General features: G+C 37.4%; 1 protein-coding gene and 1 long non-coding RNA gene across 2 annotated transcripts; one reads left to right on the top strand and one right to left on the bottom strand.

The window, feature by feature from the left end:
- Window positions 1-713: 713 nt before the first annotated feature.
- LOC139192451 (uncharacterized) lies at window positions 714-3,232 on the bottom strand. The gene is made up of 4 exons (XR_011576617.1): window positions 2,984-3,232; window positions 2,669-2,806; window positions 1,992-2,049; window positions 714-1,085 (listed from the first exon to the last, which is right to left on the bottom strand). It is a non-coding gene; the product is annotated as an uncharacterized lncRNA (long non-coding RNA).
- A 6,150-nt stretch (window positions 3,233-9,382) lies between these two features.
- On the top strand, window positions 9,383-15,418 carry LOC103401053 (la-related protein 1C). Its single transcript, XM_008339759.4, has 6 exons — window positions 9,383-10,287; window positions 10,738-11,251; window positions 11,329-11,479; window positions 11,590-11,680; window positions 13,982-14,053; window positions 14,261-15,418. Exons 1-6 carry the CDS (start codon window positions 9,751-9,753, stop codon window positions 14,519-14,521), a joined length of 1,626 nt encoding a protein of 541 aa, XP_008337981.1. The 5' UTR covers window positions 9,383-9,750; the 3' UTR covers window positions 14,522-15,418.
- Window positions 15,419-15,734: the final 316 nt, after the last annotated feature.

The following is a 15,734-nucleotide window of genomic DNA, read 5'->3' on the forward strand; positions in this document are numbered from 1 at the left end:
AATAAAAAAAAACCCAGATCTCGTCTCGCCATCACCGGGTTCGTGGAATGAGGGGTGTGTAGAGGAGAGTGGGGGTGTGTAGAGAAGGAAAGAAGGTGGGTGCGGATGGAGGGAGGGTCGCGGGTGGGGGGGTGTTCTGGGTTTCTAGTTTTGAGGTGGGGGACGCGGGTGGGGTGGGGGGGGGTTATCATTTCTGGGTTGCAGGGAAGAAGATGAAGATGGGGGATATGGGTTTGGGGGTTGCGGGGAGAAAAGAGGATTTTGGTAGTTGCATAAAGGGTAGGGGAAGGAAGGGATTTGGGTTTTGGGATTTTCTAGTTTTTTTTTTTTTAAATTTTAATATTTAGAAGATTTAGGTTTTTTTTTAAATAAAAATAATTTTTTTTCCACGTGGCAGCCACATCAGCACAAATGTAGTAGTCACATCAGCATTTAATAGACTAATGGATGGAAAATCTAACGGATGTGTTATTTTGAAATAAAATTGTACTAGATGTATGAAAGTGAAATGTTTTAAAGTTGTTGTATGGGGTTGTAATAGACCTCAAACCTGAGGGGCTACTATGTAATTTACCCTTTCTTTTTTGGTCAAACTAAGTTACTTTCATTCCATTAAATAAACACTAGCATATAGCCACACACAAAGTGTGTGAGAAATTTTTTTATTTTTGTTTTTGAAATAGAATGAGAGAAGAAGAGAGTGATGGAGAATATGAGAATGGGAAGTTTTTATTTATTTTTTATTTTTTTATTGGAGATATGTTAGGATTACATGTAGGTGAGGCTTTGAAAACAAAGAAAACAAAATTTGGTTGTGTGAAATTACATTTCTGCCCCATATTTCTTATTCATGTTTTGTTTTAATTAGATGGGTTAAACTGATAATTTGATAGTGACACACCCCGTCCCGAAGGAGGGCGTGCTGGCCGTCACGTGAGAGTGACGTAACCATTTACACAGTTCGGAAGCTTTAAAAAAAATTCCAATTACTAAGATAACACACCCGAGGGTGAGTCCTACTTTTGTGAATTCTGTCAGAACACCGTTGGATTCCTCGTGGCCACCAAAGCTCTGCTAACTTGAACCTGGAGGGGCGCAAAACAAAATTGAGTGGGTCAGTAAAACAAAGTTTTTCGAAGACTTTTCATTTAAAACATTTATAACCCCTCACCGTAAAACCTGTATACTTTCCCAGAAAATAGCATATATATAACATATATATAAGCAAAAAGCTCAAATCTCAAACCTTTAACACTTTTCAGAAATATATATATATATATATATATATATATATATAGATATATAACCATATGAAATCTCAAAGCTTGAATCCCAAATCTTTAACATTTTTCAAGAAAAACATGCCATGCCATAAATCAAAATATAAATCAGGTGAAATAAGGAATCAATCGGAGACCCTGCAGTTGGTCCTATACGATTAATTCAATAGCTCAATATCTCACTAAGCCGGAGTCACCACAGTGACCTATACGGCCCTACTCTGCACATCACTCGGAACTACGTAAGGTAGTCTATACGATGAAAGGTGTAAAATACGCTCTAGTGCTTCTCTCATCATATCATCAGCGCGCATATCTAAGGTCACCCACCAGTCGGAACCCCTCTAATGGTCTGTACGACTGGCATGTCGGAACCCTCACATGGTCTGTACGACATCCACCTACTTGGATCCAAGGCGAGCGTGCGGTGTGGTGAATAATATAAGCACTAACACCTAGGGTGCAGATTATGAGCTCAAACATCTCAACAACAACAATTCAATGAATAAACGAACTCACCTGACTTACCTGTGCCTCCACAGCACCATGCAACATGTATGCATCATATATCAATCATATAACTCATATGAAATTCACATTTTCCAAATAATTCTATGCATGGCATTTTCAAAACATAATTTCGCATAAAAGCATTTTTTCTGGGAAAAACAATAGTATATAGGTAATACGAAAACAAAACTGCCCACTCACCTGGAGTTCGCCCACAACTCCCTAGCACCGTACATCAAGGCGTCATGACGATTAGCGCCTAGAACAACAATCAAATCCAACCTCAGAAATTCTGCCGATAGAATACATAACTTATATAAGACACGTCACTACGTAGTTCGATCCGGATGATCTGCAATTCAGATTTCAAATCCGTAACTTCCAGAGGTCCACAATATACCTCTAGGACAACATCCTAAAATTTCATTACCATCCAACGGTCGGATCTTCGTCAATTTCCAAAACTAAGTGACGGTTAACATTCTATTTTATGAACTTACAACTTCAATTCCAGAAGATCCGTAAATCGGATTCCCAATCCGTAAGTTCCTATAATCCTCAAATATTACGTATTACAACGTATCAAAGTTTGATGACGATCCAACGGTCGGATCGTCAATTCACATTTTCATCTAACCACGAATCGTAACCAACTTAGGTTCAATTATTCAATTTACGTCCATCAATTATCAAAACAGAACCTAGAACCTTAATCACAAGCTAATAATGACATTGGCGGGCCATTGGCCACGCGCCGCCGCGCGGGCCGCCGCGGGTGGCGGTTGGCCGCCCCAGGCTCGCCGGAAAATTCAACTATTTCCAAAAATTACCAAAATTTGCAGATTTGAAGATCTCAATGAGTAGAACAACTTTCATACCTGAGACCAAGGCCAATTTGGCCTGGAAGTGCTTCAATTTCACCAAAACCGTGAAGAACCCTAGAATTTGGGTGTTTCCAATTCGACCTTCAAACGTGTTCCAACGCCTCAATTACCTCTTGGGCTTTGTTCTAGGTCCTAAAGGAATGCTAAAGGTGTTAGTAATTGAAAGAAAACATTTCAAAATTTGGAGAATTTAAACAAAAAGGGTCGCGGCACCCGTAGGGGTGTTCTTCGCGAAATCACAACGAAATTCAATGATTCTTGGGGTGAAACGTAAAGAGGGAAGGCCTAGATGATGATTAGGAGTGGTACCTTGACTCAATTCGTCGGAAATTTGGACGAAATCCATCGAATTTGGGCGTGGGCACCGCCGGGTCGAAACGACCCACGGGTTCTCCCCAACCCATTTCCTCTTTTCCTCCGCTTCTCACCCTCTCTCCCTTCCTCCTTTCCCTGTTCCGATTGGTCAGTTTCTTCCCCTCTCTGCCTCTGATTCGCTCTCTCTCCTTCTTCTCCGATTGGGCAGTTTTTGCCCAATCTCTCTTCCTCTTTTCTGTTTTCTGGTTCTTCCCACGCACACACCCACACAAAACTTTCATTTTTCTCATCCCAGCCATCCATTTCAAAATCCTTTAATCTGGGCCATCCAAATTTTAATAAAAGAATTTCTATATTTTACTAAAATTATAATTCCTTAAAATTCCAAATTTCAAACGTTAATAACTTCTTCGATATAACTCCAAATCACGAACCGTCTGCGCCCACGCGTCCGTAACGACGAGTACTACGAGGATATGTCAAGAAAACAAATCTTAGATGGCACGACACAACGATTAACCTCGAATGATGTGCGTGCCTCGAAGGGCATTTTTGTAAAATCCTTTATTAAAACTTTAAAAATTCTTAAAATTAGGGACGGGCTGTCACAGATAGGGTTTTGATTGACAATGAGTGTTTTATTAATTAGTAGAGATATTAGTACAAGGAAAAGATAGCTCAAAAGTAGGTCTGACAATTCCTAACACGACCCGATAACCCAACACGACACGAAATTAATAGGTGCTCGGGTCGACACGATAACGAATTAGGTCGTTATCGGGTAACCCGATAAATACCTGTTAAGATAACAGGTTGGTTCAGGTGTACATGTGAGTAACACGATACACGATAAGCAAAAAATTAATTTTATAATTTTATAACCCTAGAAAAACTACTATAATAATTATATATATATATATATATATATATTAATTTAACAATTTTATACCCCTAAAAACTATCATAATTATATATATATATATATATATATTAAATTAAAGGGAAAACTTGATATAAGTCCCATTTTTTAGCCAAATAGTAGGAATAATCCAATTTATTAAAATAAGTCCAATTCCTTAAATTTAATTATTTAATTATCAATAATTATCTATTCAATGATAAGATTTATTATAAAAATCAAATTTCTTCATAATTATCTCTTTGATTTTTTATTTTTTATTTTTTGTTATTTCTTGTTCTTCCTCTTGCTGTAAACTACATTTATAGATTTTATTTTTAATTTTTATAATCAACCTATATCACAGGTTAATTATTTTTATATATCTATATGACAGATTCTTTTTTATAATCAACGTGTTACAAATTATTGTGTCTTGCTTGTAGGTATATTATTTTTTTTCCTACCTTTTAGTTAGGTTTTATATCTCGCTTACAGGTATAAGATATATTCATATATTTGTTACTTGAGTTAAGATAAAATGTTTTGTAGATAATTTATGTTAGTATATTAGTTTTTGTTGTTGTAAGATATTAATTAGATTTTTTGGAGTTGAAAAATGCATAATATTAGAATATTTTAATTGATTTTTAATATTTTTTAAAAAGATAAAATGAGTATAAAAGAAATAAAAACATGTAATTAAATAACTGGACTCACTCTTAGAAACCATCTATGCTTTTGGAGCTAGATCTAAAAGCCCCTAAATTAAATATTAAAAATTGATGACCATTGGATCAGCTTAAATATACATGTCATTCAATTTCTTAAGTGTTATACGTACAAAATATATAAATTTAAATCTACTTAATATATATATATACACCATTGAACTTGATGGGATACGAATTCTATGAAACTAATTTCAACAATCTAACCGTCAAACTTGTTTGTATATGCTTCGAGATCACATCAGCAAAAAATAGCAAAAAACAAACATTCAGAGATCAAGTAACGAGACAAAACTTTTCGACGGTTATCAACAAAAAATCAAGATTTAACAGTTATTTTAACTCCAATTTTGATTTTTTTTTACAGCTACACTCCTTGACCCTATATAAATACAATGAATGAACTCAATCTTCAATTTAAAATATTTACACTAGTGGATCTTATGTTGAAAGTATGAATAAACTCTTAATCGTTAGTGAATCTATTGTTTTGATGGGATACGCATTCTACAAAACTAGTTTCAACGATCCAACTTTTAAACATGTTTGTATATACTTCGAGATAGCATACACCAAAAATTGCAAAAAAAAAACATTCAGAGATAAAGTAACAGGACAAAACTTTTCGACGGTTATCAACAAAAAATCACAATTTAACGGTTATTTTAACTCTGATTTTGATGATTTTTTACAACTACACTCCTTGACCATATATAAATGCAATGAATGAACTCGATCTTCAATTTAAAATATTTACATAGGTGGATACCACAAAATCTTATGTTCTACTTAACGAAAGTATAAATAAACTTTTAAGTGTTAATGAATCTATTGTTTTGATAGGATACACATTATACGAAACTAATTTCAACGATCCAACCGTCAAACTTGTTTGTATATGCTTCAAGATTGCATACGTCAAAAATCGTAAAAAACAAACATTCAGAGATCAAGTAACGGACAAAACTTTTCGAGACGAAAAATCATGATTTAACAGTTATTTTAACTCCGATTTTGATGATTTTTTACAGCTACACTCCTTGACCCTATATGAATACAATGAATGAATTCGATTTTCAATTTAAAATATTTACACTAATGGATACCACAAAATCTTATGTCATGATGATCAATGAAAATTGAGGATTTTGTAAAAGAAATAACATGCAAGCTTTGAGTTCCATTAGGTTTAAGCTTTTGAGAAAGGCTTCACAACCTTGAAAACAAAAACTCTTTCATTTTGCATATCCTTGCACATTTAATATTTTGTAATAGACTAGTAGTGTATGGATGTTTGTTTATTAGGCTCTTATTTTCGAGTATAAATGTAATAGTTAAACGACAAATGTGTTTTAATGTTTTGAAGTAATATTTATGTGGCAATGTGTGGTATGTGCAAATTTAAGAAAGAAAAAAAATATTTTTCTTAACGGGTCATAACGGTTAAGATAACAGGTATTACACGAAAACGACACGAACACGATAGACACGACCCGTTTGCCAGACCTACTCAAAAGCCATTCCATAACATAAATACAAGCCTAACAAGAAAAAGTAAATACAACATAAAAGCCCAAAAGGACCAAACTAAAAAACAACATAAACCCTACAATTAAAGAGGAAACCAGCAGCCACCACCAAATATGAGTTGTAACACCCCGCCAATTTATTTCGTAATTTACCTTTAGTGGTAGGCCGAAAATGTCACAGTCACCCTTTATGTTACTAACCATTCTAACATTTCTCAATTTGACGATTTTCCACTAAAATTTTAATCTCATTTATTTTATGGCTGCATCTAACTTCTCGTTATACTACCTACCTTTTGGAGGGATCAAGCCAATTGTAGTTCACAATTCACAAACATATATCAATGATAATAAAATAAAATAACAATTCAATATAAATCACTTATATTATAATCACTCATACATAAAACAAGACACCCGTCGGCGCAATGAGCCCACCAAGCTTCATGAAATGTCAACAACACTCTAAGATAAACGGCACCCTAGAAACTCGATTTGGTTGACTATAAAAAGTCAACTGTCGATCAAGATCAATGATAGGGTTCACAACCCTAGAAATCTAAACTGAAATATCCGCCTATCAGATTTATGATCTGTAACTTCTCAACATCCACATTATACCTCTAGAACAACATACTAAAATTTCATTATGATCCAACGGTTGGATCTTCGCCAATCACAAATTCAAGTGGTAGTCAACGTTTGATTTTACAAACTTAGAAATCCAATTCGGGAAGATCCGTGGATTAGATTCCCGATCCGTAACTTCCTATCGTCCTCAAATATTATGTACTATTACATATTAAAGTTTGGTGATGATCCAACGGTCGGATCATTGATTCATATAATGTCCAAGTGGCGATCTTTATCAAAACTATAGTCATACGACGAAATTTCATCAATTGAACATCACATATGGAATCAGGGTATTCAAATTAGTCTAGGAAGGGCAGGTGGGGTCTCAACCTATACACCGCCGCCCCGAGTCGTAAAAAAAAATTCAACTATTTCAAAAAATTACCAAATTTCACATAATGTAAAACAAGCCAAGGGGAACAACTTTCATACCTGGGCCGAAGTCCAACTCGGCCGGGAACCGCCTGAAATCAGCCTTGATCCGCCGAAACCCTAGAATTGGGTGTTCCTTGATTCGTTCTCAAATCGACTTTGATGCTCCAACCAATGATTGGGCATTGTTCCTGAGCTGAAGGGAGGTATTTTGATGGTGATGATCGATGGGGAGGGTTGCAGAAAACGGCGAATCGTCGCCAATATTCCTACCGCACCCACCAAGGCTTTTTCCCATGAAACCGAGGCCAATACTTTTGATTTTTTGTTGAAATTGGAAAGGGGAGGATTGTCGAATATTTTCTAGTGGTGAGAGTGGCTTCAATTCGCCGGAAAATCACTGGAAATGGTGTCGGATGCCATGGAACCCGCCGAGTCGGGTTGTGGGTCAAAAAGGGGTTCAGTTTCCTCTTTTTCTTCTCCCTCATTTCCCCTCATTTCCTCTCTTCCTGATTGGCCAGTCTCATTCCTCTTTTCTCTCCTTCTCATCCCAGCCGTCCATCTCTCTCTTTTCTTTTCTTTTCCTTTCATCCCAGCCACACACGTGGCATATCACATGGCTCTAGAAAATTTGGAGCCTTCTAAAGAAGGTTAAAATTACCAAAATGTCCTTAACTTTGCTCGTTCATAGCTTATTCGTTATAACTTCGTTTCATGAACGGTTTGCGCCGACACACTCGTGAAATCGAGTTCTATCCAAATATATCAAGAAATATGATAAAATATATGAGGATAAAATACGTCCTCGTATAATTATGTTAACAAAAAATGGGACATTTTCGTCGTTTCCCACTTAACGAAAAATTATACGACATAAATAATAATAAAATCCGGAAGTGGGATTTCACATTTTCCCCATTCGAGTTTCATAACCATAACCATAAATATAACTAATTTATATTTTAATTTTTCAGGGTATTACATGACACGCCTCCATTGCAAGGCCACCACCACCAAGAAAATGAACCAAACAAAGCAACTGGATCAACGGAAAATGGGGATGAGCGAGCCACCCGCGCAGTGAGCGCTCCCATAATCCTGCCAAATAGTGCAAAATGCACTTTAACAGCCACCCAAAACCCAAGCGCATCGCCGAAGAGAAGCACCCGGAGCCGAGTAACAGTGGTCGGTAGTTGAGGACACGTGACCAAAAAAAGCATCGGAGCAAGAGAGGTGTCTGAAGGTTCTGATCTGAGACAAGCTTAGGGAATTGAGACAAAGCTCAAGAAAGTTGAGACAAAGCTCAAATCAGAAATAAAGCATCGTAGGAAAAAATAAAAACAGAGGAGGAGGAGAAAAAGGAAATGGAAATGAAGGCTTGAAATAGGGAAGGATGAGGACCTGAGGGTGTGGGTAGTGAGCTGGGATGCATCAAGAAAGAAAGGGGCGAAGGGGGAACGAGGAGGACTTGAGGGCGTGGGTAACGGGCTAGAAAGGTGAAAGAAAAGGATAGCAGCAAGGGGATGTCGGCCGACCCCAACCAGAGGAAGGAGTCGGCGGCGAGGGCTGAGATTTTGGGGGCTTCCTGCAAGAGAGAAAAAGGCTGGAGCGGCTTGAAGCCCACATTTAAAATATGTAATTTTGGTTGGCTCATTGTGTCACATTGAATATGTAAAGTCTGCTCAAGAGTAATTTGAGCCCAATCAACAAGGTGTTCAATTTCAATCTGAATCTAATAAGGTTGACTCCAATTTTGAGGGGTGACATTTTTAGTCGCAACACATTGAACAACTTCAAAACGGTATGAATATAAAATTGATTTGGAATTTGCATACTTTTATGATTAATAGTATAAATTATTGAATTACGTATCATTCTACACGTTGATCAACTTGTAGATCGACAGGAACATGACACCCTACGGGAATCATCTTCTTGAATTAGGAAGATATTAAAGTAAAGATATGTTACCAAAATTTGAGATGTAAATGAGATACACCCCAAACACCAACATCTATATTCCATGCTGTATTTGCGCCACATGGCAGAATCCTATTGGTGCTCAAAGTTCCTTCCACGTGGAACTGTAACTATCAGCAAGGTAGGTTAATGGTAAAAGTAAACGCAGTAAAAAGCTAAAGGAGTCACAGTCGTAATTACATTCTGAATCCCATGTCGCTCAGGTGTTTGATGACCTAAAACATACACAGCCCCTCCCCGCGGCTACGCGGCAGGGGTATTTAAGTAATCTTATCGTCATCTAAAACCTGCGCATCCAAGGTACCGCGGCAGCACAACTAAGGCACAATAGCCGAGAAGAAACAATACAAACACACCACCCAAAAGAAGAGAAAATCTCCAGAGACCCTCTCTCGCTCCTCCTCCCCCTTCTCTCTCCTCCCTCCCTCGGCCTCCTCTCTCTCCTCCGCGATCCCGATCGTCCCAAATCTTTGGAAACCCTAATTTTTGAACTTGCACATTGTTCGAAACCCTTATCGCTCAGAAATTTTGATCACTCTATTTTATTATTCCGATTTCGCCGACTGTATCTATCGCGGCTCTCGCAAACCCTAGCCTTTTTGTTTGGTTCTTGTTATGGCTGCGATTAACGCCACGAACAAGAGCAGCAACCCCGAAACGGCGCCGTCTCCGGCCTTGCAGTCGCCGCGTAACGCTGGCGAGAGTGTCAGCAGCCCGACCCAATCGCGGCGCCCCACCAGGTCAGTCTCGTCGCCTTGGACTCAAATCGTCCGCGGCGAATCTGAGCCGATCGCGGCCGTTCCTTCGTCGCCATCGGCGGCTGTGACTGAGCCAGCTGTCGCTGCGGCGGCACCTCCTCCCCTTCCTTCTTCTTTTTCGGCTAATCAGACTCAGTCTAACTCGGCTCCTCAGTCGAATTCGTCTTCTCCTCCGCCGGTGGAGGAGTCGGTGGGTGAGGGATCAGATAACGGCAATGCGGGTAAGAGGCCAGCTTGGAACAAGCCTTCTAATGGGGCTGTCGAGGTTGGGCCTGTAATGGGAGCTGTGTCTTGGCCTGCCTTGTCCGAGTCGGCTCGGGCTTCCACCAAATCGTCTTCTGAATCTCTCAAAGGTGTATCAGAACCCTCGTTGTTGTCTGTCTCCGTACCGCAGGTTTCTTTCTTGAATCTCTCTGCTATTTTTTGGTTGCTGGGAAAATTTAAAACTATAACACTTGGTTTTTCGCTGAATGCTAAATTTTAGTTGAATTTTACTATAATAAAAAAAATGCAGTATTAGCTCTCTGTATTCAAATGGTGGTTTGCTGATAAATTTTGAGATGCATAATCTTTTTAAATAAAAGGAAAACTTTTGGGTAAATGGATAATCAAAAGATTCCTATGCATTGAAATAGTGAAGGAAAATGTGGAGTGAAGAGTTGGTTCTGATTGTTTGAGACATTAAAATAAAATTTATGTATAGAAAATGATTCACTATGTTGGAGCATAACAACGTAAAGTGATGATGACTTTGGGTTTTTGTATTATTTGATGTTCAGTATGTTGGATTGTTTGCGTTCTATGTGCATATGTACATTTATATTACTTGCTGTGGTTGGCATAGGGAACTGGAATCACAACTATCTCATCACCGAAGCAAGGGAATCCTTCTACTCCAAACCATACTGGACTTATGCGCCAGAGATCGATGAAACGAAATAATGCAAATGCCTCCTCTAATGGTGGTGCTCCCCAGCATCAATCATCTTCTGGTCAAGGTGGTGAACTGCCTTCAAGTAACCCACCTCCGAAGGAGCATACCCATAGAAATGCATTTGGGTCGCAATCTCACAGCAATAATGATCATCCGCAACAACGTAACTCCTTCAGGAACCGAAATAGTGGTTCACATCCTCGTGGAGAAGGTTCTCATCACAACTATAGGCGGGATCAGGACCGTGGAAATCAAGATTGGAACAGTCCTCGAAATTTTAACAATAGAGACAACCACATGCATTCTCCAAGAGGTGTCCCTAGGATGATGAGGCCTCACCAAACACCTCCACCACCACCACCTAATGCTGCCCAATTTATTCACCAGCCGCAGATGAGGGCTTTTGGTGGTCCTATAGGGTTTGGTAAACACCAGGCGTGTTCAAATTGAACTTGTATGCGTTTAACTTGCGACTTTATTCTAATGTGTTTCTGTTTTCAGATATGCAACCTCATCAACTGGTATATGTTGCACATTCACCGCATGAGCCACTTGTACCTTTTGTTGCACCACTGAGACATCCCATGATGTTTCCTGCTCCAGATCCTCAGCTGCATACTAAAATCATTAATCAGATAGATTATTATTTCAGGTACTCCTTTCTTGTTTGTGTTTATTTGCATAAGATCCTTAATCATCATTTCCCTTTTAGCTCCTTTGAAACTTTAACTGCTCTTTTCCCTTTATACTCATTTATTGCAGTAATGACAATTTAATTAAAGATACATACTTGAGGCGGAACATGGATGACCAGGGATGGGTTCGTATTAAATTAATAGCAGGCTTCAAAAAAGTGAGTTTTTTGGGAAATCTTTCTTTGTGGATTTTAGTTATTGTGGTAATGATCTAGTCTTTTGTTGCATATACATATCATATTTGTGTGTATCTATGCATACAGATTTATGTTATATGTTCAAGATTAACTTTTATGTTTTTCACTTGTTGCAAGGTGATGTGTAGGTTATGTTTGTCATTGGGATTTGTCGATCAAGCACTTTGAATTATACATTTAAAGAATGTAAATGAATAAACGAGAAAATAAATAAAAACACAAGGAATATTACTTACAGTTTATACCAAGTATAATAGCACTTTGTTTGTTGTTCCTTTTTTTTAGTCAACGTTTATTTGCTGTCCTGTGGTGCTGTATGGGATGCTATTCTTTGTTATTGTCGGTTATCTTTACATTGACATGGGATAATATGTACAAGCAAATGTTGATGTGCGACAGAAAAAATTTGTTAGCAGGCAATATTTTAAGGACATCCTGCACTGTGTGATGTTCTTTCCTCTTGTCTGAGGTGGTGTCAGTCTCCTGCTCAAGTTTTTATAAGAGTCTTGAGTTTAATAGGAACCAAATGTACTACTTTAGGTAATTTATGCCTTATGTATTATTTGTATATTTTGATTAAGAATTGAAAATATTTTTCATCCAACTCAACAAACCCTTTTTTCCTACTGACCCACATGAACTTGCCATGTGAACCCTTTTACACCTTCAGTTTGGCATGAGTCTTGTTTTATGTGAAATTACAGGATAGTCCTTTTGTGACCAACAAACCTAAGTTTTCTGTGGTTTTGTCATACACATGTAATGAGTGGTGAAGTTACTTAATATCCATTGACATCTTATTTGTTGACATTGTATACTAGGTTCCAATCAATTTTGTACAATGTGTTTCATTCTTTATTTACTTCCATCATCAAGACGCTCATTGTGGTATTCTTGTTTCTAAATTGCATATTATGTGTCTTGAGAACAGACTGGATTATAACTGTCTCATTGTGTCTTCTCTGTTCGTTGGATTTGTAATGGGAAAAAAAAGAATAACGTGGAGAAGTATCTTTTGTTCTTTTTCACTCCAGTCTTGCAATAGCACTATGAGAAACACTTAATTATAAAATTATGGATGACTAATAAGAACGTTGGCATGGTACTCCTTGTCTGTTCTCTATTATTATCTATTGAGAAATATAAAATTTATGCCCATGTCTTACTTCGTAGCCCAGATATATCAAAATTTAATTGGATAGAAAACTCACATCTTCAATGTTATATCTCATAAAGTTTGTCTTTCTTTTTGGTCTGTAGACTAGAAAACTAGTTTCTTTTGTAGCTATCCTACTACAAACTTAGGTAGTATAATTGGTGAAAGAATGAATCAAAGTTGACAATTTGGAACCTTAGTAACAAGTATATGCTTCTCGGTGATTTACTTTAGGCTGTAATTCTCTATACTATAGCTGTATTTCTAGTCGTTTGTCTCTAAACAATGTGGTAGTCTATCTTTTCTTTTCTGAAATGCTAACAGTATTCTGCTGCTTGTACACTGTTGTCCATGTCTTTGTACATAAAACTTTAACAGAGGTGTGTGTTGCAGACTTTTCATCATCTGCTGAAAAAATTTAGGATTAAGTCCTTTACTTTCTGTGCCAGTTTTATTTCATTTTCAACTGTACCTGCTGAGCAAACTACTTAAACTAAGTTTGCTGCTCGGGCTTTGATTGTTTAATGTTTCACTAGATTTAAAAAATGTATATTTAGGAATTATAATCATGGTTTCAAAGTTAATATTATTGATGAAATTATGAATACATTTGTGCATTCAATTATTCACTTTATATAAATATCCATTTAATATAAAAACTTTATTTCACTTTCTAGATAAATTAATAGAATTGCATCTTTATTTCTTTCTTTTTTTTTAATTGAAAGGAGGACATTTACCACCTTTGCAATAAAATTATAATTCTCATCTTTTTGTCAAGTTGCAAAAGGGAAAATGTGGTATTTGTGTGGATAATAACTGGCTTGCATTTTAGAGCTTCTCCATTTGTGCCAAGTTAAGCAGCCATCAGAACATGGTCAACAATCCAAATACCACCTGACTTTTGCAGAAGAACCATTTGTGGTAGATCATAGGAACCTTTGGACAAAATGTAGTTTTATGTATGTGATTAAGCGGGAATCTATCAAAGGTTAAAAATTCCGTAATATCCCTATATCCAAGCCCCTCTGTTTTGACTGACAACTTTCAGCTTGTACTGGATGCTATGAGAATGTCAATGTTTTAATTTCTTATTTCCTTCTCAGGTTCTGAGTTTGACAGACAACATTCAGCTTATACTGGATGCTATGAGAATGTCAACTGTTGTGGAAGTACAGGTAATTCTTGAACCCATAATTATGTAATCATGTAAAAGAAAAAAATATCGTTGTATTGGTATTAAATATCCTCCCCCAACTTTTCATTTCCAGCACCCTCTGTCCAACCCAGCCCTTAATATACAGTTAAAAGTGTTACTTGTTTTGTGTAATATGACATTCTGATAAGATGCCAAATCTTGTGCTGTGTGCTGTGACGGTGTTTAGGGTGATAAAATAAGGCGGCGTAATGATTGGGAGAGATGGGTAATGCCAGCCGCTCAGCCTCCAAATGCCTCAGGCTCTCAAGCCCTTGGAAACTCCGGTCCGGATACGCTGTCAGCTCATATCCAAAGTATTGCACTGGACGAGAAGACCACTAACAACAATGTTGAGAACAATAATCAGCCGCAGCCATCCAGTGGTGATGGAACAGGTCAATTCGGTGTTCAAGCAGGTGCTGATCGCTCTATTTCAGCAAGAAATTAGAGTATGAGGCATGGATGTGCACTGACGATGCGCACTCGTGGAGAGAAATGAACTTGTGGGAAGAGAGGTTTAAAAGACACGCTGGTGAATATCTAGTTTTCTCTTTCTTTTTTTTCCTTTTTCTTTTTTTTTTTGGAAAATAGTACTGCTGCCTTGGCATGATGAAACGGGCTTTCTCACCTGGCAAATAGAAAGAAACAAAAATCGGGAAAAAGAGAAGCATCTAGGAACAGAAGCAAAAGACTAGTTGGGGAAGGAAAAAAATGCTAAACGTTGACAACTCAAGCTAGTAGCATGAGTTTATTGGGATTGCTGTACTTTTTTGTTTTTTTTGTTTCGGTTTTTTAACTCCTGTTAAATTTTATGTTGGCATGGTTGGCGTTCTTTTGGGGAAATTTTTGCTGTCTTTTCCCCATACTGCCCCCTCAGCTGGTTTTTACAATCTCTGGGGTCAGACAACCTCCATTTTCTGGAGGAGAATATGTGATTTTGAGCGTGATGGATGGATGGATGGATGAAGGTGTTGGGGGTTTGCCTCCGCGTAATGAGGGGAGAGGGTGGCATTTGCCGGATTCCCGCTGGATGGTGCTACAGCAAATTTGGCCTAGTTATCGATGGGAAGAGGATCTCTCTTGATATTTTCTCATATAATTATATATTTAGAATTAAATTGACATAATGTATACGTTTCTATGAATCTTCAGCATTTGAGGATTTAGTGCATAAATAGTTCCTGGTGGAACAAACCGGTGAGTGTTGTCCAGGTCGGATCTGGATTTGGGTTGGTTGTTCATGTTTGTTGCACTTTTGGAGCTCTTGTGGGATCTTTGACCTGCTTTGGATCATTGGATTATATTTTATATTTTTAATTAAATGTACCAGATGGTATTTATTTAATTCCTTTGTAGTCCTTTTTACATTCCGGTTGCTTGAGCTCATGTTTGCTTCTTATCCACCAAAAAAAAAAAATTTGAAAAAGCTTTTTCTATGTTGAAATGATCAAATTTCGGTATGTTGATTATATTTGATCGTTATTTTGTCAAATATGTAATCGACTGTCATCAATGTTTGATTTTTATCATTTCAGCAATTAGAATTTGGTTTCTAATTATTTTTTCAAAGAATTTCAATTTATCTTGGTTCCTGTTTTGGTTAGAGTCCTCTCTCATTGAGTGCATTTCTCACCTTTGTTTTTGAGTGATTCCCATTCCGG

The sequence above is a fragment of the Malus domestica genome, chromosome 15 (genome assembly GCF_042453785.1).
Source record: "Malus domestica chromosome 15, GDT2T_hap1".
Classification (NCBI taxonomy): domain Eukaryota; kingdom Viridiplantae; phylum Streptophyta; class Magnoliopsida; order Rosales; family Rosaceae; genus Malus; species Malus domestica.

Bases quoted from the DNA above. Each gene is read 5' to 3' on its own strand.
- LOC103401053 (XM_008339759.4), top strand. From the start codon at position 9,751: ATGGCTGCGATTAACGCCACGAACAAGAGCAGCAACCCCGAAACGGCG. The intron at 11,252-11,328 runs GTAAACACCAGG...TTCTGTTTTCAG, and splicing joins TGGTGGTCCTATAGGGTTTG to ATATGCAACCTCATCAACTG. The intron at 14,054-14,260 runs GTAATTCTTGAA...GACGGTGTTTAG, and splicing joins CAACTGTTGTGGAAGTACAG to GGTGATAAAATAAGGCGGCG.